General features: G+C 39.4%; 1 protein-coding gene across 4 annotated transcripts; it reads left to right on the top strand.

Annotated features, from left to right (window-relative positions):
- The first annotated feature begins 18 nt into the window (after positions 1–18).
- rab32 (RAB32, member RAS oncogene family) lies at positions 19–27,264 on the top strand. Of its 4 annotated transcripts, none has more exons than XR_015424373.1 (7): positions 13,217–13,300; positions 15,052–15,177; positions 16,382–16,460; positions 17,764–17,945; positions 21,297–21,440; positions 21,729–21,896; positions 27,114–27,264. XR_015424373.1 is itself a non-coding variant. In XM_022235403.2 (6 exons), the coding sequence occupies exons 1-6, from the start codon at positions 394–396 to the stop codon at positions 21,840–21,842; spliced, it is 648 nt and encodes a 215-aa protein (XP_022091095.1). In that variant the 5' UTR covers positions 19–393; the 3' UTR covers positions 21,843–26,967. The 4 variants fall into 4 exon arrangements, 2 of the variants coding, with proteins under 2 accessions (XP_022091095.1, XP_022091094.2); XR_015424372.1 differs by lacking the exon at positions 27,114–27,264 and adding an exon at positions 24,255–26,967; XM_022235403.2 differs by lacking the exons at positions 13,217–13,300; positions 27,114–27,264 and adding an exon at positions 19–396 and having other exon boundaries at positions 21,729–26,967.
- Positions 27,265–27,846: the final 582 nt, after the last annotated feature.

The following is a 27,846-nucleotide window of genomic DNA, read 5'->3' as shown; positions in this document are numbered from 1 at the left end:
ACGTTAAATGCATCACATGACGTGCACGAATCGAATATGCAGCATCTAGTATCTGGCTCGCTTGGTTGATCGTGCTCGAAAACTTCGCGAACTTTTCACCAACCGTGCCCGTAGCATTATTTCAGAAGTGGTTGTTTCGCTATGTGGATGTCTGGATTTTGTACGGGCCTAACCTCAAGTAAAACTGTCTAGGTCAGTTTTTCTGTCTGCCAGCGAAGATTGGCAGACCAGCCGTTTCAGTTCCATGTTGTGAAAAGCTGAAGTTTTTGAGTAGAGTATCCACAGTTAACTTCATTTTCATTCAGTTCGTGCTGGGCTAGACATTGGCTGCTAGTCTGAGCTGGGCTAGCGTTCAAACTACTGAGTGTAGTGCGTGACTGTGTCCTGCGAAAGATGGTGAGTACGAAATTACACTGCCTCATAGTGCCAGAACAATCTCAGCATGGAGCTGTAGACTAGTTCCATTTCCATGGCCCATGCATGGCCTGGAGCAGCTGCTGTGGTCACGGGGCATTGCCATTAGCGGATTAGGAAGTTAGGTAAAAAAGTTCTATAAGTACATGTACTGAAGAAGTTTAGACGCTGTTCAGTGACTATTAGTGTTGGCCTAACCACGCTACGTGTAACTTGGTTTACACTACAGATAGTCACATAAATCCTAGTCATATTCGATATGTCCAACGTGGTGTTAGGCCTACTTCGGTTGAAACATGAAATTTCTATGTCTATGCCGTTATTCACATTTCCCCCTATAATTTCATGAGGTCTCACAGGATACAATTTTGTATGGGATGGGCATAATGGGGGGGGGTCATTTACATTCAGATTATACCATTTAAAGTGGTGAAATTTATGAGATTTTCCTTATTCACACCCGTGTCCACGACTGCCTGCCTAGCACGAATGTTGGTCAAGTCGTCCCTGAGTCAAGTCGTCCCCAGGTCAAGTCATCCCCATGCATGCCAGGTCAAGTCGTCCCCGCATCAAGTCACTTCCTAGTCAAGTCGTCCCCATATGAATAATTAAATTATAATGTATATTGTAAATTTTTTTCACTTTCAAGTTTTTACTGGGGTAATTTATTTTTTCTCTTTCTTTTATTGGGATTTTTTTTCAAATTGAGTTTATTTATTTATATTTCATTTGATTATCATTTATTAAATACTGTATCACCACATTAGACTGGACTGAATTATCTCTTTTGATTTTGTTCACTGTGTACTCTTACAACGGTTTACAGTAACTAAGCCCATTTTCACGTCACCCCTTACCACTTTGTCCCATCCTCACACATTGCCACATCGCCCCACCCCACTTCGCCCCATCCCCACTTCGCCCCATCCCCACTTCACCCCATTTCCACTTCTCACCCCATTTCCACTTTGCCGTCCATGCTTGAGTGTGTTACAAGCCTCTTCAAACAATGGTCGAGCGGGGAGTTCTACAAACGATATGTAGTTATAGAAAACTCTATGGCATTAAGTTAATGTAAACTGGGTTGTCCATTATGGTGAATTAATACATAATTTATGGTTGGACTAGCATCAGGGTTATTTCTCATCCTCTTCAAGTTTATTTCAAAGCGACACACACAGTTCTGTTGGCATCATTCTGGCACATGTAATTGTCGATGCATCCAGACAGCTGTACCCGGGCAATCGGATAAAGCTTCGTGCACAGGAAATTTTTGAAATATGCTCGCTTCTAGTAAGAGCAAAACAACCTAAGATTAAAGTGACTTGACTGATGAACACAGAAAATACACACATATGGAAAAAATACCAAGAATTAGGTGAAGAATTCGTGCAACATCGATGTTTTTCGATACGTGACGGATCACGTACATACATGTATGTACTGTCAACACGGCATGAATAGAGTGGTTGCCACACTCAAGCACGCATTCGCTTACACAGGTGCAGCGTGACGGAAACCAGTGCTTTGCGTACATGTTTTTACCACAGCGACAACGAAACACGAAGAAAACCTTTTTTTTCTAACTTGCCAATAAAAATGTTAGGGTCTCGCCGAAAAATTTTGGTCTGGCGGTAGGGAAATCGAAAGCATTGTTTTGCCTATGAAAGGCAGATTCTCCAATCATTATTTGGGTACTCTGTTACTGAAGAACAGAATGAAGTTTAATCAATGGGGCGTGGTAATGGGGCAAAGTGGAAATGGGGTGAACTGAGGATGGGGCGAAGTGGAAATGGGGTGAAGTGAGGATGGGGCGAAGTTGAAATGGGTAGAAGTGACTGACACCCCTTAAAACAACCCAGACAAAATGTTGACTGATATTCCTAGTTATTCAAAATTACTAAAATTCATCTCCGCATTACTGATTTCAAAAAGTTATTCAAATAAACTGGAAATGACTACTGGAAGATTTGAAAATGAAAGATGTTTGAATTGCTTTAACAATTCAAAGAATATGTGCTGTAACATTGGCACACACTAGGACTCGCCATTTCAAGAAATATACATGTACATGTATCTTGTGTGGCACATTTTGGCCATTATTGTACGGTATATGTAGATTTCAAATGCTGCCAGCTGCGTATATTCAGGCAGGAATTTGTACACACGCAAATTAAATGAATGAAAATTGTGAATGAATGAGTGCATGTACGAGTCTCTGTCTTGTTTTTCTTTCTCTTCTACACATGCTACATGTACGTATGGTTGATGTACCGGTACCTAAAAATTACACCCACAGATAACACTTGCAAAAACTAGAGGGGGACAACTTGACCAGGGAACAACTTGACCCGGGGACGATTTGACCTGGGGACGACTTGACCAGGGTCTTAATTTTGGGCGATGGCTTGACTTGGGGACGACTTGACCCGGGGTCACACCCTGACACCCGGTCATGTCAGTTGAAAGGTCATTGTCAGCAGTGTGGCAGCTTCACCAGTTACAAATTGGCTCCCATCTCTTTCTATTCATTTTCCTTTTGCTCTCGAATGAAAGAAAAATTTCGATTGGTTGAATGGTATGCTGATGACATTCACCAACTACAGCTCGTCTCTTATTTCATACGTCACATGGATGAGACATTTCATTAGACAACACATTACACGTACTGGAAACAGGATTTTGATTATGATTTTTTTTGTCGTGGAAGGACTAAAATGTACCCCCAAAATACATTTACTGGTAGTTCTGGATGATTGTGGCCGCCCCATTGTGATTTTTTTTGTCCGACAAACAGATTTTTGGTCTGGTTGAGGGTTGAGGCCACCGCACACCCTTTCCCAGCGAACGCATTTCGGCTACTCCGACACCATTCAACCAATAGAAATGTTTCTTTCATTTGAGAGCAAAAGGAAGCTGAATACATGCACATGTAATTGGTGAAGCTGCCACGCTGCTGACAACGATGACCTTTCAACTGACATGACTGGGTGAGATACATGTACATGTAGGCAGGCAGTCATGGACACAGGTGTGGGTAAGGAAAGTTCTCATAAATTTCACCATTTTAAATTGTACATGTATAATGTAAATGAACCCCCTCCCATTCCACACAAAATTGTATCCTGGGAGGCCTCATGAAATTATGGGGGAAAAATCATAATAATGGCATAGAAATTTCATACAAACTGAAGTACATGTAGCACCATGTCAGATATGACTAGGATTTACGTTACTACATGTACCGTTATCTGTAAGGTTTGTATAAACCTCACATTTCTGGAAATAGAAGCTAAGAACTACCAGTACATGATGTTTGTCTGTGGTGCAGTGTTTTTTGTTTTTGTTGTTTGTTTGTTTGCTTGTCTGTCTGTTGCTCGAGGTTTGTCTGTCTGCCTGTCTTGGTTTGGGCTGCCTGTCTGTCATGTCTGTCTGTTATGTTTTCTCTTTGTCTTTTGTAAAAATTTGGTGTTGCACTTTGGTGGTAATGTTGGGTCCTCTGGATTTGTTGTTTGTGCTTTTTGGTTGTTGCTGTGTTTCCTGTTTTGTTGTCATTGTCGTTGTCGCAATCATTGTCATATTTTGGTTGGCTGTCGTTTGTTCGTTTTTGTTTTGATTTTTTTTCCCTCATTTTTTTTTACATGTACATGTATCTACTTTAGTGCAATAAAAAGGACCCCATTGGAAATTCATGTAAGTTGCAAAACTTTGATGGGCTATCCCTGGTACTGGCTGATTTTTGTGTACACTGTATATTGTGCAGTTCTTGGTCATGGCAGTTTTGTGTTTTTAATTTTTTGTTACTGTATTTTTGCTCTGAGATAATTCATTCATTCATTCAAATTGGTTTATTAATAATCATGCCTCGCAGCGTCAGCTGAATTGAACATGATTTACAAAGTTTAAAACATCACAAACTATAAACAATTAAACATTATAAAAAAAAACAGAACAAAAAACCAAATTACAGAGAAAACATCTTATATAGACACAAATAAGAAAAACCGTTCATGGTTAAAACTGCAAATTTACAAATGAGTTGATTAAAATGCCAGTACACATGTAACCAAAATTCAGTTTAAAATGGGCAAAACAAAAAAGGCCCATTTAAAAATTGTAAAAACAACCAAATATGCAAACAAATCATTAAATATTAGGAGTGTTTAATAAGCGAATGAGATAAGGGATGGCACTCTTCTGCATGCGATTTGTTTTACATGGCAGTTCTGTATATCTTCGTCTGTTACTTCTAGAAGGCCTCGTATTCGTAGTTTCAGGGGGAAGAAATTGCCTAAATTGATTGGTGTTCTTTAAGGTTTTGTCAATGAAAGAAACACATAAGGAGGCCCTACGAGCCTCAAGGGAAACCAAATTAACCACAGATAAAACGTCTTCATATGTAGTGTACTCATGGCCCATTATTATACGCAAATACCAAATACCAAATAAATCCAATCCAATCCATACAGCACATGTCGGCCTATGTGTAAGTTGGCCCTACCAATGCTACATGTACAATACCCATTACCCCGAGAACTGTCCTGAAGAGGGGAGCGCGATGGAAGACAAACCCCACAGTCTGACAGTTCTGGGAGTACATGTACAGGCCCCAGTCAGTGGGCGTATGGGAAACAGTTCCATTTACGGACAGCACTATTTTTTCCTTAAAATGCTACATGTATATTATTTGTGCACAGACCTATGGAAACTTGAAATTTTGTGTGACTTTTGTCAATGTGCATGTACATGTACCGATACATCACAGAAACAGATCCATATACATTTACATGTACATGGACAACACTAATTTTCCTTTAAAATTTTATAACAGCCATCCAAAAGTGATAGTTAACATGTCCTAAAAGCTGACATTCCAAAGTACAGTATTTACTTTAAAACATGTATCATGTGTATGTACCGGTAGATTTGTACACAGGGACATGAAGTGCTTTCCGTATACGAAACCCATATTATGTGTATTTGCGAAATAATATACAATGTACCGGTACATGTACATGCAAAGACCAAAAATCTAAAGGCACAATCAGTAAATGAGCATTTACTTTTGCTTGGTGTTCACATGTAAAAGCAACGCAGATATGTTTCACTGTGTTGTAAAGTGTGCAGTACATGTAAATGTATGTACTTTTTCAGGTGCCATATTTTTGATAATGCCCTGAATACATGTATTTGGCGAAAGTTGATCGAAGTCGTCATTAGTGCCCGTTTCAGACATCCAACATCAATCGTGAACAAACAGCGATCAAATCCATTTTCTGGACAATTTTAGCCAGTTCATTTTTGTATTTATTTTTTTAAAGTAAAACTTTTGCTCAGTTGACATTTTTCCAGAATTCTCCCTGGAAAACCTTATATGTACAATTGTAATTCGCACACAGTTGCAAAAAGTGACGATCGATCATTGACAGTAAATTAACGTCTGTACATGATTTCGTTGAAGAGTTTCACAACGAGAAAGTTTGATGTGCGAATATTTGTACATGTATATGTGCAAATTGACATACAGTACATGTAGGGTACTCCAGCATGTCCAGGATACCGGTACATTACATGTACATCTTGTGTGCAATCTGCATTTTTGCACTTGTTGGCCAAAATTTCTTGAACCTCAACTCCACTTTGAAATGTACATGTAAACCTTAAATATACCGGTACATGTACATGTACGTTTACATGTATATACCAATATGTGCATGCAAGTCATTTATTGTACCAGTACATGTACCGGTACGGTGTGTACTGGTACACGTTAGTGCTGTAACCAGCTGACATACAATGTATATGTACATGCACCGGTACATGTGCATGTATGAACCAAGCCCAGCAGAGACATGTGCATCATTGTGCATCATGTGCATGCAAGAACACACAACCTTAAAACAAGCATGCATGTGAAATCAATCCTGTGGCTGGCAATACAAACATGTACCGGTACACATACCGTACATGTACATGTATGCACCTGCCAAGTCCCGTGACCAACCCCTTACTCCTTAGCCAACCGGAAAGACAGAACATTATCATGAACAAGCACATGTATGTACATACATGTACATGTACCTACATGTACATACCGGTACCTGTACATGTGCATGTCTGTATACATGTATGTACATGTATCGGTACGTGTAGTCAAGATTTCCCAGTGCTTGAAATACATGTACCGGTCCATGTACCCCTTCCTGCCATGCCTGCCTAGCCCCCCACAGTAAATACAAAAGTACAGGGTCCCAGTATTGCAGGATGCACAATAGAAGCCAAATTGAGGTCTTTGCCCGTTGAAAATGAAATGTGTATGCACATGAACATGTACGGTACACGCACACCTTCCATGCCTACCAGTACCATGCATGAGGAGGAATTTTTTGTCCTGCCTGGGATATACATGTACATGTACACGTACAGTACAAGACAAGCTTTACAGGATGTGTATACCAGTACATGTACATGTACATGTATACTTGTACCGTACCGCTCCATGCACAGTGCCATGGGATACTGTGATGTGACCGTCATGACCGTACAATGTACGTGACCTTATACATGTACATGTACATGTGCCCGTACATACATGTACATGTATGTCATCCTTGTGAAGGCAAGGCTTGTGCAGCGTGTACTGTTCTTTGAGCTGATTTTGTCCAAATAATTCCTGTTTGAATCACTTTGCCAGTACCTGTACATTTATGTACATACATGTACAGTACCCTCACATGCTACTGTCCAGAGTGTTGCTGAATGATGACGGTTGTACATGTACATTGTACATGTACTAGGTATACCAGGAGGCAAGTGTGTCATAATGCTCTTTGAATATTTGCCAAATTTATACACGTACTGTACATGTTGTACTTGTGTACATGTACAAGTACATACATGTATGTACATGTAGTGTATAATGAAGGAATTTCTTTAAAATTTCAAGGGACATTGTTCATGTTGTTCTGAAAAGTGAAGGCAGTTTGACTCTGCCTTCTTCAATCCTGCACAATTTTCCCAAGCCTGCCACTGATTTTGAGAGATTAGACGGGGACAGGCTACAGTTGATATTAAAAAATTTCGTACCGTAACGGTATGAAATCTAATGCACATGCATGTACATGTACTGTACATGTTCATGTACATGTACACACATGTGAATTGTGGAATTAGGTGCACACTGTACATGTACACACGGTGTACTGCACATGCATGTACTGTACATGTATGTGTTATGTACATGTATGTACAGTACCAGTTTACATGGTTTATCTAGAGATTGGTCTTACGTGTATTTGGGAATCCAGTGATTAGAAAAAAATTAATCCAAGTTTTGTTTGGGACTTAATGTACTAGTATTTTCAGGACCTCTTCTTGTACAGTACTTTGCAATGAGGGTTTCTCCTACCCATGTACATGTATCTCTACATGTAATGTACATGTACAAGGTGGCCTGCCTTGTGACATCCAGTGACTGCCGAAGGTTTTTTAGCCAGTATTGCTACAGGTGCGGTACATCACCAGTCAAAAAAGGATGATGAATAAATACACGTACAATGTAACATGGAAATCTCTGCATTTTTAAAAGTGTACGGTACCGTACCGGAATTTCACTGCAATTTACTGTTTTCATAGAAAGGAGTATGCTCCGATAATAAAGCATTGACATTTAGCATGAGTTTCTACATGTACCTACCGGTAGGGTGCAGTTACTGTACATGTACTACATGTACATTTAAATTGATTAATAACATGTATCATGCATCTCTGTCACACTGGTGTCTGTCTATACAAATGCAGGAAAGATACATGTAATGAAAAAGCCAAGAACTAATCTACAGCACTAGCTCCCAGAATGACCCACCATAACCCTCGATGAAAAGACCATGTTAAAATTGTGTTATAGAGAGCAAATTCTAGGGATTCCAGTGCCTTTTTTTTCATCATATGTTTTTCCAGTACTGCTCCAATAACAGTGACCTCATTACAACAGGGCAATTTTGCTTGCAATTTTCTGCAGTCCCTTGCAGTTCAAAGCAATTCATTAGCATGTTCTGCTTCAGTAACTGGGGCTAATGTAACTGTGGCTTGATCCCAGACTGACCTTTAGTCACTGTTCACCCCCCAAGCACAAAGTTCAGGGTGGTTATCTTTCAAAGCATACATCCCATCCTGTGATAATAATAGCTCTACAATTTAAAGTATACATGGGTCTCAAATCGCCCCACTTGCTTTCTGGTAATAGGTCATCAAGTTCACAGTTTTTTACCTGAATTGTTACAGGAGGAAAAGATGTTACAAATTTGTTTCATTCTGTTTTAGTATTCACTCAGAAAAAATTGGAAATTTGCACAAGGTGACCATCTTGTTCAGAGTGGCACCCCCACAAACAGTATTTAACTGTACAGTACATGTACCAAAGTCTGTTACACTGTATGTGTTGTTTAATTTCCATGTTTTTGCAAACCATTTTACTTGATATCAGTTGATTTAAACAGTGTTGAAAGTGCACTGATGTAAAATTCAGTTGTGCAAACTTTATACCGGTACATGTACATGGTGTACATGTAGATCCAAACATATACAGTCATACATGTACATGTACATACTCTGTACATGTACCGGTATAAAGAGTACGGACTGGCAGTACCTAATCAAACAAACTCGCACATACCCATCCCCAACTGCTGCGATCATGGTGAGCTAATGGCATTTTGCCTTGTTTTGGTAATTATTACATAATATTATGTATTACCTACATGTACCGGTACATGCACCAGTACTTACATGTACCGGTACCATTTCAATGGGAAGCTTTCTATTATTACCGGTACATTACATGTATCTTTACAAATACGGTACATGTACATGACATACCGGTAGACAATTGCAGATAATCTCACCGCATTAAAAATTCTTGATGGTAAAAAGTAAGACGGCCACAGTACCAGTAATGTACACAGTAATGTACATGTATTTAGTCAAAATTCATTCCAAAAATTCAAACGCCTTACTAGTGTTGAAGTTTGACTTGTTAGGGAAATTATAAAAATGTACATGTATGTTTACCATACAGGTCTGGTACCGGTAACATAATTTTCACTGTCTTTATTGCACTGTTTATTTCCGTCATTTTCTCAGCATCCATGCCGAATTTTACATTTTACCCATGCTAACGTACTGGCCCTGATGTTGGCAGCATGAACATGGTAAAAGATCCTATATGTGTGTAAGGACACAATACTGGCTAACAAAAATGGGACACATAGGTAAAAATTCAATCTAGTGAAAGGTGTTTAATTTACTTTTAAATTATGACAATGGACCACCCTCTATCAGAAAATAGCAATGGGAAGATAATCGGCCCAAGAAATTTTCTTCCATGCAGTGCTTTCTGTAGAGGGGGGCCTCATAAGTTAACGTTGGTTACGGTGTCCACTTTGCAGTCAACCATGCAATAATAAAAGTCAAAGAAAAACAATGTGGAGTTGTATCGTTGTGGTTAAGCTTTTCCTCCTTTCTGAAAGTCATCTTTAAAAAAAATGTTAATTGTTACTAATTTTACGATATCTTAATAAGGTGGACACCGTAACTAACGTTATCAAGTGTACTTTTTCACACACAACAATTTTAAATGATTTGCAGTTTGATGACTTGAGGAAAACAGCTGGTTGCAAAGCTTGCAAGTACTTCAAAGAGGACATTATCATTGACAACCAAAGAACAGATACCCTCAATTTCAAAGATCTTTGTCCTGTAGTTTAACGTTAGTTACAAAAATGACACGGACACCAAAAATTTCGAATCAAAGCTAACATTTCATGTGACAAGTTTATTATGACTTGCTTTACTGGAGCCCTCAAGGCAGTTGCCTCACCTTCAGAAAATTGCCTATGTTATTATGTGCAGGTGTTAATACATGCACATGCTTTTTCATTTCTTGGGAGCATCTCTGTGATCTACATATCTGATAAGCCACTTCAGCCTATTTTTAGATGCCCTATATGTGTGCAAGAAGGTTGCACATGAGCTTCACAGAAGTTGAAATCTTTGACATTGTGAACTTAAGTACATGTATGTATATTTAAATGTGCACCATTTCCAACATTAAACAATTCTGAGGAACAAGTAAATTGAGTCAATGACTATTTTATTTTTCATTCTAATCTTGTTTCTTAAAAACTGTATTTCATTGTGGAGGCTATACACTGACGATCCCATCTGAAGAACATGCCACATCTCATTAAATGAATTTCATTGAATTTATTCAGTTCTTGCCACCTGGGTGACTCATCTTTGCTGAAAAACTGATGAACTTTTGACTACAGACCTTAGACAAACCTCTGATGACATACTTAAACAAAACTACTTTTGGCAATAAACGTTTAAAAATACTTATTAGCATAGACACTGTATAGTGCATTAATTTTACCTACTTCTTTGCTGTCCAAGTGAAAGTAACGCTAAGATGGATCTGGAATAAGTGAACTTGGATTAACAACACACAGAATGAATTTCCTGTTAACGGTCAGATCTTTTTCCCAAACAAAACTTTGCTTATTTTTATTTGGACGATCCATGCAGTATATAACTGCCAGTTCATCACTAATGATGCGCTTGATGGCACCTGGATACCATGCATCCTCAAATGCGACGACAACTATATCCCGTGCAGTGAGCTGGCGATCGGCAGGCTCTTGTAGGGTCCTGAAATTACAGAAATGGCAACAGGAATGGTTGAAATCGAATAATCTTTGATTTAATTACTACTAAAGCTTCTTTCACAAGGACATGTGAATCTACAGACATATAATCTGATCCAACCATTGAATCTTTTTCTCCTTTCTGGCTTCTGAAATAAGATAGAAGAAAAATAAAATTTAAATAGAACAATTTTTTAACATAACCGGCAGTGGCTTGATTTGTAGAAACATAAAAAAAACTCTAACAAGACCCCAGGGGTTCCACAAAGGCAAGTTCCCCTATCTGTGTAAATATCACTTGCCTACCTACGTGTTACATCAACTTCGCTCCATTTACTTTTAATTCACTGCGAACTCGCCCCCATACTATTGGATGACAAATGGGGCGAATTTTAATACGAATGGGGCGAAGTCGAAAGTGCCGGTGTGTAACGAACGTGAAACACTGATGATTTCGTGAACTTGGCAAGGCTATTCTTTAAGTTTGTTCATTTTTGTGATGGACTTTAGCTTAAAAAGTGTAAATTATTTGTCGTTTTGCAATTTCAAGAGGGACTTCAGATGTTTACTATTTTTTTTCTTCCGTTCGTTAAACATGGACAGGATTCACACGAAACCATCCAAGCGGTCCGCTACAAAGCCCAAAAATCACCCATTGACTATCCATTAAAATCTTCCCTTTTACAATGCCATCTGACCTCTTTTCACAAAAAAATACAGAAAATAAAATCCATTTAAGTTGATACAAACCTTTTGGCTGCTCTTTTTCCGGATATTGGCTGCTCTTTTCCTGATTGTTGGAGGGAAAGCTGTCGCGTGCAGCAACTTTCTCCGTTCGTTACAAAGAGACGCGAAAGCGGCGCGCGGTGGACACGGTGCTTAAAATAGCTTTATCTCGGAAAAGACGTAATCGAGCCTAAAACAATTGACCTTTAGGTCATCCATGCAGGGTACCATTGCACGTGTACGACCACTAGTCAGACTGCGTTGATCACCAGTTAAAACATGTGGACATTTTACGTTAGTTTTCTCATCCTCGAGGGTAATTATGGTCTAGCACACATTTTACATGATGTTTATTAAGCTCATTTCGAATAAAAATGGCTTTTACAGGTAAGGGTGAGACTTGTAAATGATGATTCTGGCCCTTTTCGTCATGGTATGGTGTGGTGGACACGATGTGAAACGAACGTTAACGCAGGTTCAGCTGCCATTTTGGAGCGTGGGTTTATTTATTTTTTTGTAAAGGGCCAAAATATTACTTCATTGCTTTACTCAAAAAATATGACCATTGTGATAAAATACGTGAGCTATAAGTAAAGTAGTTGAGCTCATTAAATTTTGTTCAAGCAATGTCCCATTTTTGGGCGCCATTTTGAACTAAAATTTGCTCTTCAACGTGAATAAAAATTATAGACTCGCATTTACACTGAATTATTTATCTTTATTTATCTCTCAAATACATGTACAACTATAATCTCAAGCAAACATAGCTTGAAAATGGTTACATCATCTGATAAATTAAAGTTCATTTTTTGCATCATGAAAGTTGGCCAGTATTGTGACCTTACACATAGATGGAATTGCCTTCCGGAAATCTGAGCTAAGCCCAATCCTGAAAAAGCTGCGTGTTAGAAATCAAAAGTGTGACAAAGTTGCCATCAGTATCAAGCTATGCACGATTCCGAACCAACCATCTTCCCTTTTAAATGGATGGGATTAAAAAAGTTTCCTGGACAGGCCCCCAACAGATGACGGGGATAACTCCTACGGTAGCTACATGTACATGTAGCTGTTCGAGAAGAGCACTGTACGGTTGTCTGTGGGCATCAGATTCACCACAGTCGGGGTGTCCAAACACCACCACTCCCCACTGTGTCAATGTGGCACTCTGCCGAAACTGGGCATTCTAAGTCTTACATGTATATACCCACTATCTGCACAATAAGTATTGGCCCCCATTCTATAAGATCCAATTAAAGTACAATAAAAGAACGCCTCAGAGCTCAACATTCCAATTACAAAGATCAGGCTCTCCAGGCTGGTGAGTTGGAGTGAGGTATTCAGGGCTATTCAGCTCAGCACAATACCCACTAATCTATTCTATAGTATACATGTATGTACTATACATGTACATGTACATGTACATTGAATTCTTGATGATGGAGAAGCTGGCACAAACTGTAAGTCTCAAATAAAGTTGACTTCAGCATTTATGTTACCAACTTTTCTTATTTAAGCAGTTAAGAAAGTACAGTTGGGACAATTGACAGTGATGTCATCAAAACTAAATGAAAGTTAATGGTCTAGGTCTTCGATCGTGATGTCATAATTTGAATAAAATATTCATGGTGACGTCATCAAAACCAAATGAAAGTTAATGGCCTACGTCATCGCTCTACGTGGTGACGCCAAGAAAATAGACCTAGCCGAAGCTCTAGACACTACTAGAAGCCGGTTTCGGAGACAGCCTACATGTGGCGTAAGTCATCAGTAGTGTTTAGTCGTTAGTCAAGGCACATGGTGACTAGCTCCACACGTGTACTCAGGATGCACACAATTCACGAGCTTTGCCACTCGCTCTAGCTCTGCACAGCCTGTCTTCCTCATGTGTGTGCTATTTGTCCAGGTGAGCCTTGATTGAAGGCTAATACTGTAATATAGTGCAGTGCGCACGTGCAGTACAGTGTATAGAAAGCAACTTGATGCACGCGACCGAAGCTTGCTGTCCAATCTGCGTGAGATTTTGTGAACTATAATCATCATTTGCAGAATGTGGAGATTTTGAGCTTGATGCGTGTGAGCATGAGATTTGGTCAAAATACATGTACGTGTGCCACACACCTAATGTGTGAGACATGGCAGGTACAGTATGCATGTACATGAACCGGTACATGTGTACATTTTGATTTGGCAATTTACAGTACATGTCCATGTATCTAGACATTTTTAAGCAATTTTAATAATTTACTTAAAGCATTTTCAAGTACATCCTGTCTGTGATTAAAAAGAGAAGGTCAAAGTCGTTTAAGCACATAATGTTCCTAAGTACCAGTATTTGTGAGAGAAAATAAACAGATTGCATTGTTGTTGGTATCGTCCTTGTCGTCGTTACTCATTTCTTGTTGAATCTGTTTTGATCACTGTGAAATACACTGTAAAAGTTATCCCTGGTCAGTTTGAGAACTTTAAAAAATTGTAAATTTAATGTTTACCCCATTAATTGTGACCCCAAAAGGAGTAAAAAGATCTGCATATCCCCGCCCCAAAAAATTGCCTTTTTGCCGCACGCACTCCCAGGCTGATTGGACATGTTGGATAACGTCATTGCCAGAACGCTGACATGTACCGGTACAATGTACTGAACGTGTACATACGCACGATTCAATAGACCACGTTGTGTTGAAGTACAGTGTACATGTACGGTAGCTTGGCCCACAGGCAAACACTGTCTCAAGGTAAAGATTACCGGTATAATTAAGACACAGTCCTATCGTGTATTTCTTGAACTGAGAATGTGTCTGCCTGTGGGCCAAGCTACATGTACATCAAACACAACATGGTCTATTGAAGAGTGCGATTCTGCATTAACTGTGTGCAATGTACATGTACCGGTACACTGTGCGTGTCAGCCTTCTCATGATGACGTCATCCAACCAGCCTGTTAGTGCGAATGGCTAAAAGGGGATTTTTGGTGGGCGGGGAAACGTACATGTAGGATCTTTTTATTCATTTTGGGGTTACAATTAATGGGGTAAACATTATATTTTTGAAATTGTTACGTATTTATTGTTATTTTAAAATGCATATATTTTCTGGTAAACTAAATATTTTCGACAGTATTTCTGTACCCTTTAACACAAGTGGTCATCGTACATGTACATGTATATCCCTAACATTTTTGTTCTCGCAACCCCTCTTACCCCCACACCAGTCTGCTACAGGAGAGAAGAGAGAACACCTGTACAAGGTGTTAGTCATAGGAGATCTTGGCGTGGGTAAGACCAGCGTCATTAAGAGATACGTCCACCAGTTCTTCTCACAGCACTACAGGGCCACGGTATCCTTAAAATTGAAAAATCTGCCCAACTCGTGGAGCATTTTTGCCTGGTGGCTTTGTTAACCAGGTCTAAATCCAGCATCGTTGTAATTTGTACTGTACTGTATAGAGGTTGTGCATGGCAACCATCTTTTGGGGGAGAGCTTGACAATGTTACACGTGAGTAGAACTTTTGTGCTGTACCTCTGTATCAAAAACAGTCACCAGAAAGATGGCTGCCATGCAAAACCTGTGTAGGTCAACAAGCTGCATGCGAAGTCACTTACATGTACATGAAACTGTACATCTCGAACCAAGATGTTAATAACAACCTTATTCGTGTTGTTTGCGCATGTATATAATGCACTTCAACATATTTGTTCAATTCAGGGGGCAGAGTACAGAATTGAAATACAAATCCAAAGGAATTGATACCTGTTAGCAAAACACCTGCATTATGCAAATGAACAATAGCATTTGCTTTGTCAACTAGGGAGAAAAGAAGAAAAACCCAGGAGGGTTTTGGAACCAAGACTACATGTACATGTACACGTACATGAAGGTAAAGTGGTTCCGCTGCACAACCCTGGTGTTGATACTGTATTTCTAGTTCATGTTATTCAAGACATACATGTACATGTCATGCACATATACGGTAACATGTACATGTGTTTTCCACTTTGGTTGGGTTTTTGGTGAGTTTGGGTTGGATGGGATGCAGTTGGGTGAAATTGGCTTGGGTTGAGTTTGATGAGGCTGAGTTGGGTTGGGTTGCTAGCCCATATGATACAACCCTAATTTACTATCCACTCTTATGGAAATGCAAACATGTGACTCTTTCCAAGTGATATGGTTGGTCTGTGAAATGCACTTGTTCATGTAACTTGCTTTGTGTTTTCATGATGTAAGTGCTGAGTAATGACTAGAAACCCTCACTGACACAACATTTGATGCCGCTGCATGAGCATGTACCTGTACCGTACATGTCTACCACCTGTTGAAAAATAAAAAGTAGTGGGGAAAACATCTGAAATTAGAAGAGAAAAATCTGCCCGCCAGCTGCAAGTGCAAAGCATTTCAATCCCATAAAAAGAAAAGTCTGGTCAATTTCGTAAGTTCTGAACATTTGTGCCGTTTGTATCACATGACTGGTTCAGTGACTGCATTCCACATTTCATGGAATGAATTTTCCAGATGTGTTTGCTTTAACCTTGGAGAACTGCAGATCGGGGTTGACTTTGCCCTGAAAGTCATCAATTGGGATGCCGACACACTCATACGCCTGCAGTTGTGGGACATTGCTGGTAAGTTGAGTTTCTTGCTATTAACCGCATGCTGCTGGGTGCTTTTAAATTTGCAGTGCACACATACAGGCGATTTTTAAGATTTTGAGTTTTCAAAATTCTTCAAAAATTCATCATTTCATTTAATGGACATTTATACCCACACGAATGACTCTTTGGGGGCTACTCTAAGCTGACAGATAAACTTCATTGACTCCTAAATATTTCAACCAGGCCTGCCGCCCTGTAAACGAAGCCCAGAATTGTGAGGTGTTGCATAATTTCCTGTGTCCCTAGTGAATACAAGTGGCGTCTTTGCAAACGCGGCTGGATTAGCATGCAGCGGTTGTGTGTCGCTCATCAGTGGGGCCCTGGAGCACTTTTGTCCACGGTGCTAATCCGCGGGCTTTCTATACCCAAAACAGTGGTATACTGTTTAAAAATAGTGACGGATTACCAGCCGAAAAATGATTACAATTCCAAGCAGCAGGTCTTTTGTTCTGAATACGGTCACTTGATACACGGACCAGCTCTTTTGTTCCATTTCTGGCACCCCAGCTCTGCATATAAACTCATGTTGCTCGAAACGGGGTTACCTGGCAGGAAGTGGTTAAAGCGAAAATCTGGTGGGAACTGGTGGCAAGCAGTATAGCATTGCATGGCAGTGGCACTTTGACTGGTAACCTCAGTTTTCAGCATTTGGCAGATTACTTTGACTTGTACAGGGTTGTAGGTCCACGTGTACACTTGCATCGAAGCCATTTCCAATTTCAACATGTTGAACTACAATACATGTACATGTGCAGTGCCTGAATTTTTAAAACCATTTTCAGTTTTTAATCTTGCATGTATCAAGGGCCTATGATTTGTAGAAAATTCCTTTACTTGTTTTGTCACATTTCAGACATGGTTTCATGGATGTCTTGTGTCATACAATGTGCATGTACATAAACAAAGTAAACCTCTAATAAAAGTACACTGGACATAAACATGTGTAATTAGGAAGTACCCGTAGCTACAACATGTACAAATAAAAGGCTGTACATACGTGTATACCGTAGGCCTAAACATGCTGTGGAGAGAGACTTACTGAAAACAAATACATGTACATGTACTGTTGTTGACTACACTTTCACTTGTTCTTTGGACTGCGGATACACCCGCTCTTGTTCATACATGAACATACATGTATATTTCTTTGTAAATGACCACATAGTGTCTCACCCATGGCCAAAATTTCACCTACTATGACCTTCACAAATTCCCACATACTATTAACACTGTTTGAAGGCTTTGTAACCCTCGACCTTTAACCTTTGGGCAGGCCAGGAGAGGTTTGGCAACATGACGCGAGTGTACTACAAGGAGGCAGTTGGGGCATTTATTGTCTTCGACGTGACAAGAGTGTCAACATTTGAGGCTGTTGCGAAGTGGAAGCACGACTTGGACAGTAAAGTGCAACTGGCCAATGGAAGTAACATACCTGTGGTATTACTAGCCAATAAGGTTAGTCTTCAGTTTCATAATTATTAACCAAAAGCAAAAATATGGTTGCTTAGCAGTGTAAGTACAATAAAACCAGACATTGGCATGATTGACATCCTTAAGCTGGCAAAATGTTTCTGGCTACATTTGCAAAATTGTGCAAATTAGATTTTTTACCCCTTGAGCATTTACCGATAGGTTGAGTGGTTGAAAGCGAAACAGACTAGAAATGTTTTTAAAAGGCATCATCATAACCTTCAGAAAAGCAGTGAGATACTTCCCATCTTTTTACAAGTATCTCATCAACTTTTAAATTCCTTTGCATTACAGTACAGGCCAGACTTAGCTGACACGCAGACATACTTAGCGTGTCAGCATGTATCAAGTCCAAGGAAAGGAAGGAAAAGAATTCAAACCAACCCAAAAAAACACGAAACACACTGACCCCTGCATAACAGAGAACACTGACACCGCAATCCGATCTGCCGAGTATAAAATGCACACGCTACACGCAAACCCCAGAACAGCCAAGCCTTTGTTGACCCATAGAGCTTTATGGTTGACCAGAGCAGTCATTTTCCTTGTTTCCCATAACAAAAGTTTGAGTTTGACCGCAGCTCAAGTTACCGTCAAATTTCAGGGAAATGTGGTCATTAGTTTACCTTGTACATGTTCATGTATGTACCGGTAGCAGGCATCACAAAATCATTTTCGACGATAAAGCATTTAGTTTGGCCATACAGGATGGAAGTGCCATGCAGATGACACTTTTGGTTTCTTGTCTGAATCGTCCAAAACTTCTGAATCAGGCACTGAAAATATTCAAGTGTGAAATCAATTTTTCAACCAAGACAACTACATGTATAACTAGCAGTTTTTATGACAAAGCATTTCCTAATTTAGAGAAAATTATTTTATAAGAAATCCACTTAATATAAATAGGGTTTGACCTCGCCGGTCCACCAGCCAAATTTTAGTCAGGACGGCCCCCACGGTGGCAATCCTAGAATACGCATAGAAAGTTGTTTCTGTACTCGTCGTAGTCAAGCTCATTGTGTTCAAAATAGCGTAAATATAAATTCGACCCTCAAACTGAAAAATCTACCAAAGAAATTGCTCAGATTGTGACAAAATTACGACCCTACAGTGTAAAGCAGAGATCATACTGAAATGAAAGGAAGTCGGGTCTGCACATGCATGCACCGGCTGCATGCACCCATGTCAACTTCATAAATATGAAGTCATATGACATGTAAGGACTGTAACTTTGCATTTGTGGGAGCTGTGTTGAAATGAATATGCAATATAGTTGTTCAGATTCATGATTGGTGGTTGGGATGAAAAAGCTGGGGTGGTTGTAATTTCGCGATTGCTTGGTTGCAGCACTGCGTCTGTTGTTGATGTGGGCAACTGAAAAAGTCAAGTTAAAATTTATGCAAGTTCAGTGGGTGTTTTTTTAATTTCCTGGAATCCTGATACATGAACTAACTCTCCCTAAATTTATTCATATGAAAATCAGCTTGTTCTAATGGTTCTGGCTAAGGAATGGATTTCTTTCGTGGTTACTTTTTGGGGAGGAAAAAGTTTCTCGCCCAATCCAGAATTGCGTAAAACCAATCTAACGTTAGAACCAGCAGGAAAAGCATCGTTGTCACTTCAGTCGATCCTGTGAGTTTGAATTCAACATGTTCAAAGCTTTCATTTGAAAAAAGTTTTGTAGTGTCCAAACACACACGGTGGACTACTGGCCAGTTTCACTGAAATTTGACGTTTTTCAAATAATCCAACTGAATAACTTTCGTGATCCAAAACTATAGAAAACTGGCTGTATCGTATATAAAGTATATTTTGATACATGTACATGTACTCCATGGCGGTCATCTTGCTGGCCAGGCTCTATGTGTACATGTACAGTGTATATGATTTCACTTAGTCAGGGCACTGAGAAACACATGTATACTGTACATATTATGTATACAATGTACATGTACCTGGAGCATTTGAAAATGAGATCATTGTTGCAAAATTCCTGATGCTCTTTCTGGTAATGATTTCAGACTCTTTTCCAAATTTTATATTTAAAGGGTAGTAGCAATTAATTTGTTTTAATATAAACCTTCAAAATACACCTTTGTGCCTCAGTTACAGTGTAGCCTTGTTTTCAACATTTGTTTCACTATTTCAAACTATTTCAAAGGGTATTTTACTGCCTTTTTGGATTTTTATGGCAATGACAAACCTGTGATGTCATCCCAGGAAGAAATTAAGCCTCAATGTCACATTTGTTTGTACACGAAAAAGTCCTGCATATTTGTAGGTTTTGCTTGACAGCATTTTCCCTTCTATGCTAATTCATTGCTGTTTATGTACATGTACAATTTATACATGCAGTAACAAGCAAGCATGAATCCCTCTTTCACAAATGTTAGAAGTTAGTATATTCTGGGTTCACAATTTGAACAGAAAAACCTACATACATGTATGCACTGAACTACATGTACATGTACATGTACATACATGTCTTCCCTATATGGCACCATGGCAACAGCGCCCTCAGTTGTCTGGGAAAGCATGGATAATTTTAATCGTTTAAAAAACATGCACTTTTCAATGCGTTTAACCAAATATGCATGTGAAAGAGTTTGTGTACAAGACGGGTACAAAGTTGCATAAAAATTGTGTCTAAGGTCCCCCCCAAAAGACTCCGCTTTCTGGTCATGGGCTTGGTCCAAAAGTGGTGCGGTGACACGGTTCTCCCCCCCCCACCTTTTTTTCCTGTAGAAGTGATGTACATGTACATGCTCATACATGTGCATGTACACTTAGTAGTAGAATCAAGCCACAGCCAACTGATTCGGACATGGCCTTCATGTAAAGATACATGAATGACGTCATCTGTTAAGAGTGCCCGACTGAAATGTATGGAGGCCTAGGGGGATTCCTTCACCATATATATGTACGGTATTACTCAACCCCACCCATCAAAAAACACGTTAAAATTATGTGGTAGCAGAATTCCTACCGATCAAGTACATGTAAGTTTGGTGGCTGTTGGAAATCGTTTTATTGAAAATAAAAAACTTCTTTATTTTGCCGACGCGCAGGTCTGCGGCGACGTGTGCGTTGACCAGAAACCGGAGCCTTTTTTTTTTTGGCCTAAGAAAAATTCATTGCAGCCACACTTTAACTTTTCATCTGAGCAGGCGGGCAAAACTTACTGGTACCTCTTACTTTTCCCTACAATTTGGCAAGTGTTCTGTGATCTGTCATCAACACATCACATTGTCTGCTCTGCAAGTTGACCCTGAGCCCAACGTCAGCTTTCTCTTTGGTCTTACTTCTGACCTTTGATCTGCCATGTTTTATTCATAGTGTGACCAAGCGAAGGAAGGGTTGGTCAACAACAGTGCACAGATGGATGAGTACTGCAAAGACAAGGGTTTCATCGGCTGGTACGAAACCTCTGCCAAAGAGAACATCAACATTGACGAGAGTGCCAGATTCCTCGTCACCTCGGTATGTTTAGCCCTTCCCAGTTCATGTAGACCCTCCCTCTGAGTCTGTGCACGTACATGTAGACAACAACTGGTGTGCCCGTCCCATGTTGCACTGTGTGTTCCAGACACACGTACGGTACACTGTATGTGCTTCGTCATCCATGCATGCAAGACTTATTGGTCAATATATTGGCTGTTAATTTGTCAAAACCTCATGGGATTGGAATCTGCAGATCACAGTATAAACAAAGCTGGAAAGAGAGCACAATTCTCATTTTACTGTTGCGTTTTTTTTTTCTCATCTCAGATCCTTGCCAATGACAAATCCATCAGCCACGATGACAAGGATATTGATGCAGACAAGCTGACATTAGACCCCACCCAAGAAGGGGCAAACGGTAGCAAAGGGTCATGCTGCTGACAGCCAGGCCACCTCCGTTCCTTCCTCCCCACCTTTAGCCCCTCCCACCAACAGGTAACTATTACCTTTAGCCAGGCCTTATTTCCCCTAGCAGCTGGAATAACTACTGGGGCTGTGACAGCTGGTGCGATTCGTTTTCCACTGCATCTCACAGTGCCAAAGTCACAGCTACTGCATGCAGTGCCAGCGTCAAGTTTCTATGCAAATTTATTATTAGCATGAATATGTGAATATATGCCAGAGTTTGCATATGCATAGTGCATACAAGCATTATGCCATTGCATCCTATCTGTGGTTATTTAGGCCCAAATTATTCCATGGATAAACATGTAACATTGCTGAGCAAGTTTTTAACTTCTTCACTTCCTGTATTAAGAGAGCATCAGGTACATGTAAGTGAAGAAATGTTTGGAAGTTTTTCAGGTGTTACTCCAGTATCTTGGTTTAATAAGAAATGTATTTAAAATCTAAAGCAGTTTACATCCTTGGGAATGTAAGGAAGTGCACCTTGTTGGAGTTGTTTTTTGTAATTTATGATGTTGACTTGAGTAGTAAATGAGTTATGAAAAACTTGATTTTTGTTGGTTCCCAAACTAACCTCTTTTAGTTGCATTACAGTTTTAGATGGGTTGTTAAAAAGTCACACTAAAAGACTAATTTCCAAAGGTACCGGTAGGTTCCACTTAAAGAGTTAAACAAAATTGATTTTCTCAAGATGAAACCAACTTTGTTTAGTTACCGTATTTAGGAAGTCTTCCAGAAAATTTATCGGTTCTTGTAGGCTACTTTTTCAGTAAGCTCAGTTGGTGTGCTGAATTCCTTCTTAAAATACAAATAATTACCCTCTTCATTTTTCAACATATCTGACATCACTGAAAACAGAGTTTTTCCATCCCTTCACAGCTAATACTAACTAGACGGGGCATGTTTGTTGTAGTTACAAACTTGGGATGATTGAACTATATCAATTTCCAGTGTGATGACGTGACAGAATTTGGACACGTCATCAGAAATCCATCTCATCTCGTTACTCTGGGCAAGAAGCACCTGTATATTAAATGACGAAGTCACATCAAGAAGAAACCTATCATCTCAGAATTGTCCCCTTTATAACTTCTAGGATAATTGCATCATTAGTTTGAAACTTTCACACAATAAGTTGTGTCTAACGAGAGCTATTTGTCCACTTCCATTAAAATATAGCAAACAATTCTCAAATGTAAATTGTAATTGTCTGTTATGTTTCACAAGTGGGTGCCCTTTCATGTTATCAGCAGTCCTTGTACAGTGCTCAGTATACAGCTAGCTCTTAACATTTTAGTAATTAGGTCGTGTGTCAAGAAAGCCTTCTGTTTCTGGTTTTAATCCCATCTTATTGCACTTCAGTTACCCGTGAAGTTAAGTTCACATTTACTTGTACCATTGCCAATTTGCCATCAGTAATGCTGCCCAAATTACGGTCTACCAGGCTAGATAGGAATCTGCTACCTCGTTCATTTCTTTGAAGTTTGATCTTGCATTGCTTGTAATCTGATACCAGATGATGTCACGGTGACTTTATGAGAGCAGATATGCCTGTGTATCTGTATTTCAACATCAAGGTTTGTTAGAATGAGATTCCACTGTTTGGAAGATATTGACCGTTGTGTTGATCTACTGTTTTTCTAAGCATTCAAACCAATAAGTGTACCTGAATATTGACCCTTTATTAACGTTAACCCCGGAAACAAAGGTCAGACAACTTTGACATCTTCATATAACATTGTTGCCCAACTCAATATCTATCAGATCCCAAAATATGAGCATCATATCTGTATAACTTAAGTTCATGGGATATACATGTACATGTAGGTGATAGAAGTTGGGTTTTGGGGGGCAACTTAAATCACTTGTACTGTATTGGATGGCATCATTGTGACATCACACTTGCATGCAAGTCTAGAGATCATGGTTGATGGTCGTTTCAGTTTTCAAGTCGGTGTACGTCCAATGTATTAGAGAAAAGCTGCAAAGAATTACATTATCCTTCGTCCCCCCCCAAAAAAAGGGAAGAAAAGGATGGACCACAACAAACCCAATACACGTAGATAACCAGGCAGTGCCTAATCACACAAATATTAATAATTATTCACATTTACCGGTATGTAGTCTGCAGAAGACCTAAATTGTACAAATTTAGAAAAGACTGGTTACCTGTACTTGTATGTGATACCCAGTATATTCATATCAGATGTTATTGTGGAGGGTACATTTATACATGTCAACTCAAGGGGTGAAATTCAACATGTTCAAGGCACCTTTCTTGGATGGACAGTCTACCTTAACATATCTTGGTCATGTTAAAGATGAATACCATAACGTTTGGAGTTAAAACAGTTGATGTCATGGGTATTGCTTGCATTTGTTTTACAGTACATACATGGGGGCCTTTCAATGAACCATCTGACCTGCCGTATGTCCACCCACCACTGTTGTTGGCAAAAACTGCAGCACCGTACTCAGTGTTTAGGCAGTATGCAAGTCTTTAAGCTTTTAGACGTACATGTACACTGTATATGACCAGAGTGGGGCAAAATCACGCAGCCAGTGCCCAAATCAGCGTGATAATGACAACCGTACACAGCACATGTGTTGACCTGCCAATCTAGTCGTACTCCTTCCTGAGGTCAGGCATTACAACACAATAGATTAAAAGGTATTTTAAATAAGCCTTCAGTTCATTTAAATCTACTGTCCAGTAATGCCTAACCTCAGGAAGGAGTACGGCATGTCAGCAGGTGGTGATTATTATACATGTTTATGTATCTTTTGGTAAAGTGTTCACAGTTACTGTATCTTGGGCAAACCTAAGCCTCACTGTCTAGTTTACAATGCACATTTACTAACCAGATGCTTCTCTGCTGCAAAGCTGATTGATCGGTGTGGTCACATCATAAATTTACATCTTTTGCTTGGACCCTACTGGGAAAGTCCCCCCCCCCTGCATTGTTTCTCTGACAGCAATGAGCATCTTGTTTAAAAATAGTTTCTCAGAGGAGAAAACATATCTACATACACGTATACATTGCAAATTTCCCCAAAGTGAGAGTGTACTCATAGGACCTGTTTGTCCTGGAAGTAAGCATACATGTAAATTGTACCGGTAGCATATGAAAAAAAGAATACATTTACAATGTACAGCTGTGAAGAGTAATCAATTTCAAGCATGGGACCAAATTGGTTTAAGGCATGTTTTAAAAGGGGGGCCTGAGATTTCCAGGCAAAACTGATTCTTTGAACTCTTCATTTTCTGAGAAAGCTGTTTAAAAACAAGTGAAGCTGCAAATGGTGGCAAATGGGTGTCCTGCCTTCATCTGGCTCTGTATAAGGATGGGATATAAAAGGTGGCGGATGAATAACGTTGGAAGGTTGTTAGGTTGATAAAAGATGGTGCTTGAAAATTTGCTTCCTTTGCGCAATTTGTCGGCTTTCTGAGGACTAGCTCCCTGCCCTAAAGATTCTGACAAACTAAATATCACTCAGGTAGCCAGCCACCAGTGTCAGGTGACTCCCAGTTCTGGTAATTGCCAGTTTTTCAAATGAATTTTCAACATTCAGCATTGAGTAACTAGGTTTGAAATGTACCGAACATTATTCCTGCCTTGTGCTTTGCTGATCTTGCAATTTTTTGGGGGGGGGGGGTTGAGGATGGTGGCTACCTGACAAAGAAGTCATGGAACCATTAGGTCAGGGAACCGGACCAGGCTGTCTGACTATTTAAAAAAAATGTGTTTGAGTTCCTTAATGACAACTGACATTAGTTTGTTGATTGTACCAGATATGAGATTTTTAATATTAATGGTATTTTTATCAAGAGTGCATGAAATGTAGAGTAAGATTCACAGAATTTATAACTTACACAGTCAACAATGATTTAACAGCATTTGCTGGAGTTGGATGACAAACAAATCGGGCAGTTTATCCACATACAATGCACATCAGGCTCTGCCAACTATGAGTAATGAAAACAGTCATCTGTTTACTCATCATTACCAGAACTTTGGAAATTTAGGGAAATGCTTCGAAAAAGTGAGTAGGAGATATCGAGTGCAACCACACTTGAAATTTTGCTCTGGAGTTGCAAGAACCAGTGCTGTGACTGCTGGTAACCAATAAGATCAGAATACATGTACATGTACTTACCAGTCCCAACCAATCACAATAGTTCTACCTTGCCTGCACCTCTCATCCAGGGGAGGGGTGTCTTTTGTCACCAGTTCTGAAGAACTTTTGAAACACCTGCACTAAATTATTACAAGCAGACATGGGAAATGGTATCTATAGATGCATTGTGTAGATCACTGTCCTTGATTCTCGACAAATTTGGGAAATCAGATCTTGTTACCATAATTTCATTCCTGCATTCCAGGTTCTTTTCCAACTCTACAGCTCTGCAGTTTGACAATGTGAAATGTTTAAATTTGAAGCTCTTTTGTATTGTGAATAGAATTTGTAAGAGTGCTTATTTTGATAAATACCAAGATGTACAATTCTTTCCTTTTCTGGCATAATTTAGTTTTTATAACATACCATTGCAATTATGAAAATGGAGGGAAAAGTCCTCTTAATTTGTAAAGTAGTATTTCTTTTTCACAAGACCGAAATTCATTGAGTGATGAGTAAGAAAAGGGAAATCTCACAATAGGGAGAGTTTTTATTATCTCGTGACCGTAAAAATATACCTGTATCAGATTTTGGAAGATGTACACAAAAAAAGAATGTACCAGTAGGGTTGACTTGAAACATACATGTAAGCATTCAGAGAAGGGAAAAAATGAAAACGTCATTCGACAGTAGATAAAAATCACTTCAAAATGACTATTCTGCCTGATTTTCAATGAGAAATAACTGTTTTCAAGTTGGTGTTTTGTACAGTTGTATGCAGAAAAGTGTTCTTGGAAACAAGTACCTTATCTCCACTGTAAAATGCACCATTGTAAGGGCCCCAATTGTTCATACCTTTTGATCACACCGTATTTAAGTGACGACCAGATCAAAACCAATGAGGGAGTTACTATTTTTGAAATGCCTATGTTAAGGTGAAATTAACAAGGTGAATAAAAATCGCGTAATGTAAAATATGCAAGTTCTGATGTACATGTATTTGTAATTCTTGGAATTTCCAATACACCTCATTCATACTCTTATACCGTGTATACATGTTTTTCTTGTTTCTCCAAAAGTTCATTTCACTTTATCTAGTTCCTCAGATGGATCTCTGACCCTCCACAGGTTTCTTTGTCCCAGTCGGGATTGGAACCAGGGACCACTCGCACCATGGATGACACCTCTACTGGGTAACTGAGTTCAGGCCCCCAGTTAGAAACGTTCATCTCTAATATTTATCTAAAAGATACGACAATAAAATACTCTGGGATTTGAAGCAGGTGTCTCAGTGGCAGAAGACCTGTGTCCAACCAGCAGGCCATTGGTATAATAACCAGTTGTTGGTATGAAAACAGACCCACTAACTGGGGCATCATATTCTTTTTTCAAATTATGGACTTGATCATTGTACAATGTATGATCAAGTCCGACATTTGAAAAAAGGAGTGCTAACATCCCAGTTAGTGGGTCTGGTATGAAACCCTACTTGTCAGAACTTCTACTGGGACTTGAACCCACAATAGACATCAAAAATAATGACATCACACTATGTTTACATGTGCGTTTTCCTATGGAGGCTCGTTTGTTCCTGTCCACCTCAATGTCATAGGAAAGTGCAGATATAAAACACAGCGTGACATAATGCTGCAGGTCTGTTTCTGGCGTCTCGAGTTGAAAGGATCCATCACAAAAGGAACAGACCTCTTTGTCTTTAGCATGTGATTTTTAAACAAATTATGATTTATTTATACAAACTTTATTAAAATAACGATGCGCTTGCGCAAGTGTGGCCTAGATTCTACAGGTTGGGGTACGTAGCCAAGTTTGTCCAACATTGACACCTTCATTTAAATGGAAC

The sequence above is a fragment of the Acanthaster planci genome, linkage group LG02 (assembly GCF_054643075.1).
Source record: "Acanthaster planci isolate LZ-2023a linkage group LG02, COTS_SCS, whole genome shotgun sequence".
Taxonomy (NCBI): domain Eukaryota; kingdom Metazoa; phylum Echinodermata; class Asteroidea; order Valvatida; family Acanthasteridae; genus Acanthaster; species Acanthaster planci.
Note: the sequence above shows the minus strand (reverse complement) of the source record. Positions and strands in the feature narration are given on the sequence as shown.

Bases quoted from the DNA above. Each gene is read 5' to 3' on its own strand.
- rab32 (XM_022235402.2), top strand. From the start codon at position 13,232: ATGTATGTACTATACATGTACATGTACATGTACATTGAATTCTTGATG. The intron at 15,178-16,381 runs GTATCCTTAAAA...GGAGAACTGCAG, and splicing joins CACAGCACTACAGGGCCACG to ATCGGGGTTGACTTTGCCCT. The intron at 17,946-21,296 runs GTTAGTCTTCAG...TTTTATTCATAG, and splicing joins TGGTATTACTAGCCAATAAG to TGTGACCAAGCGAAGGAAGG.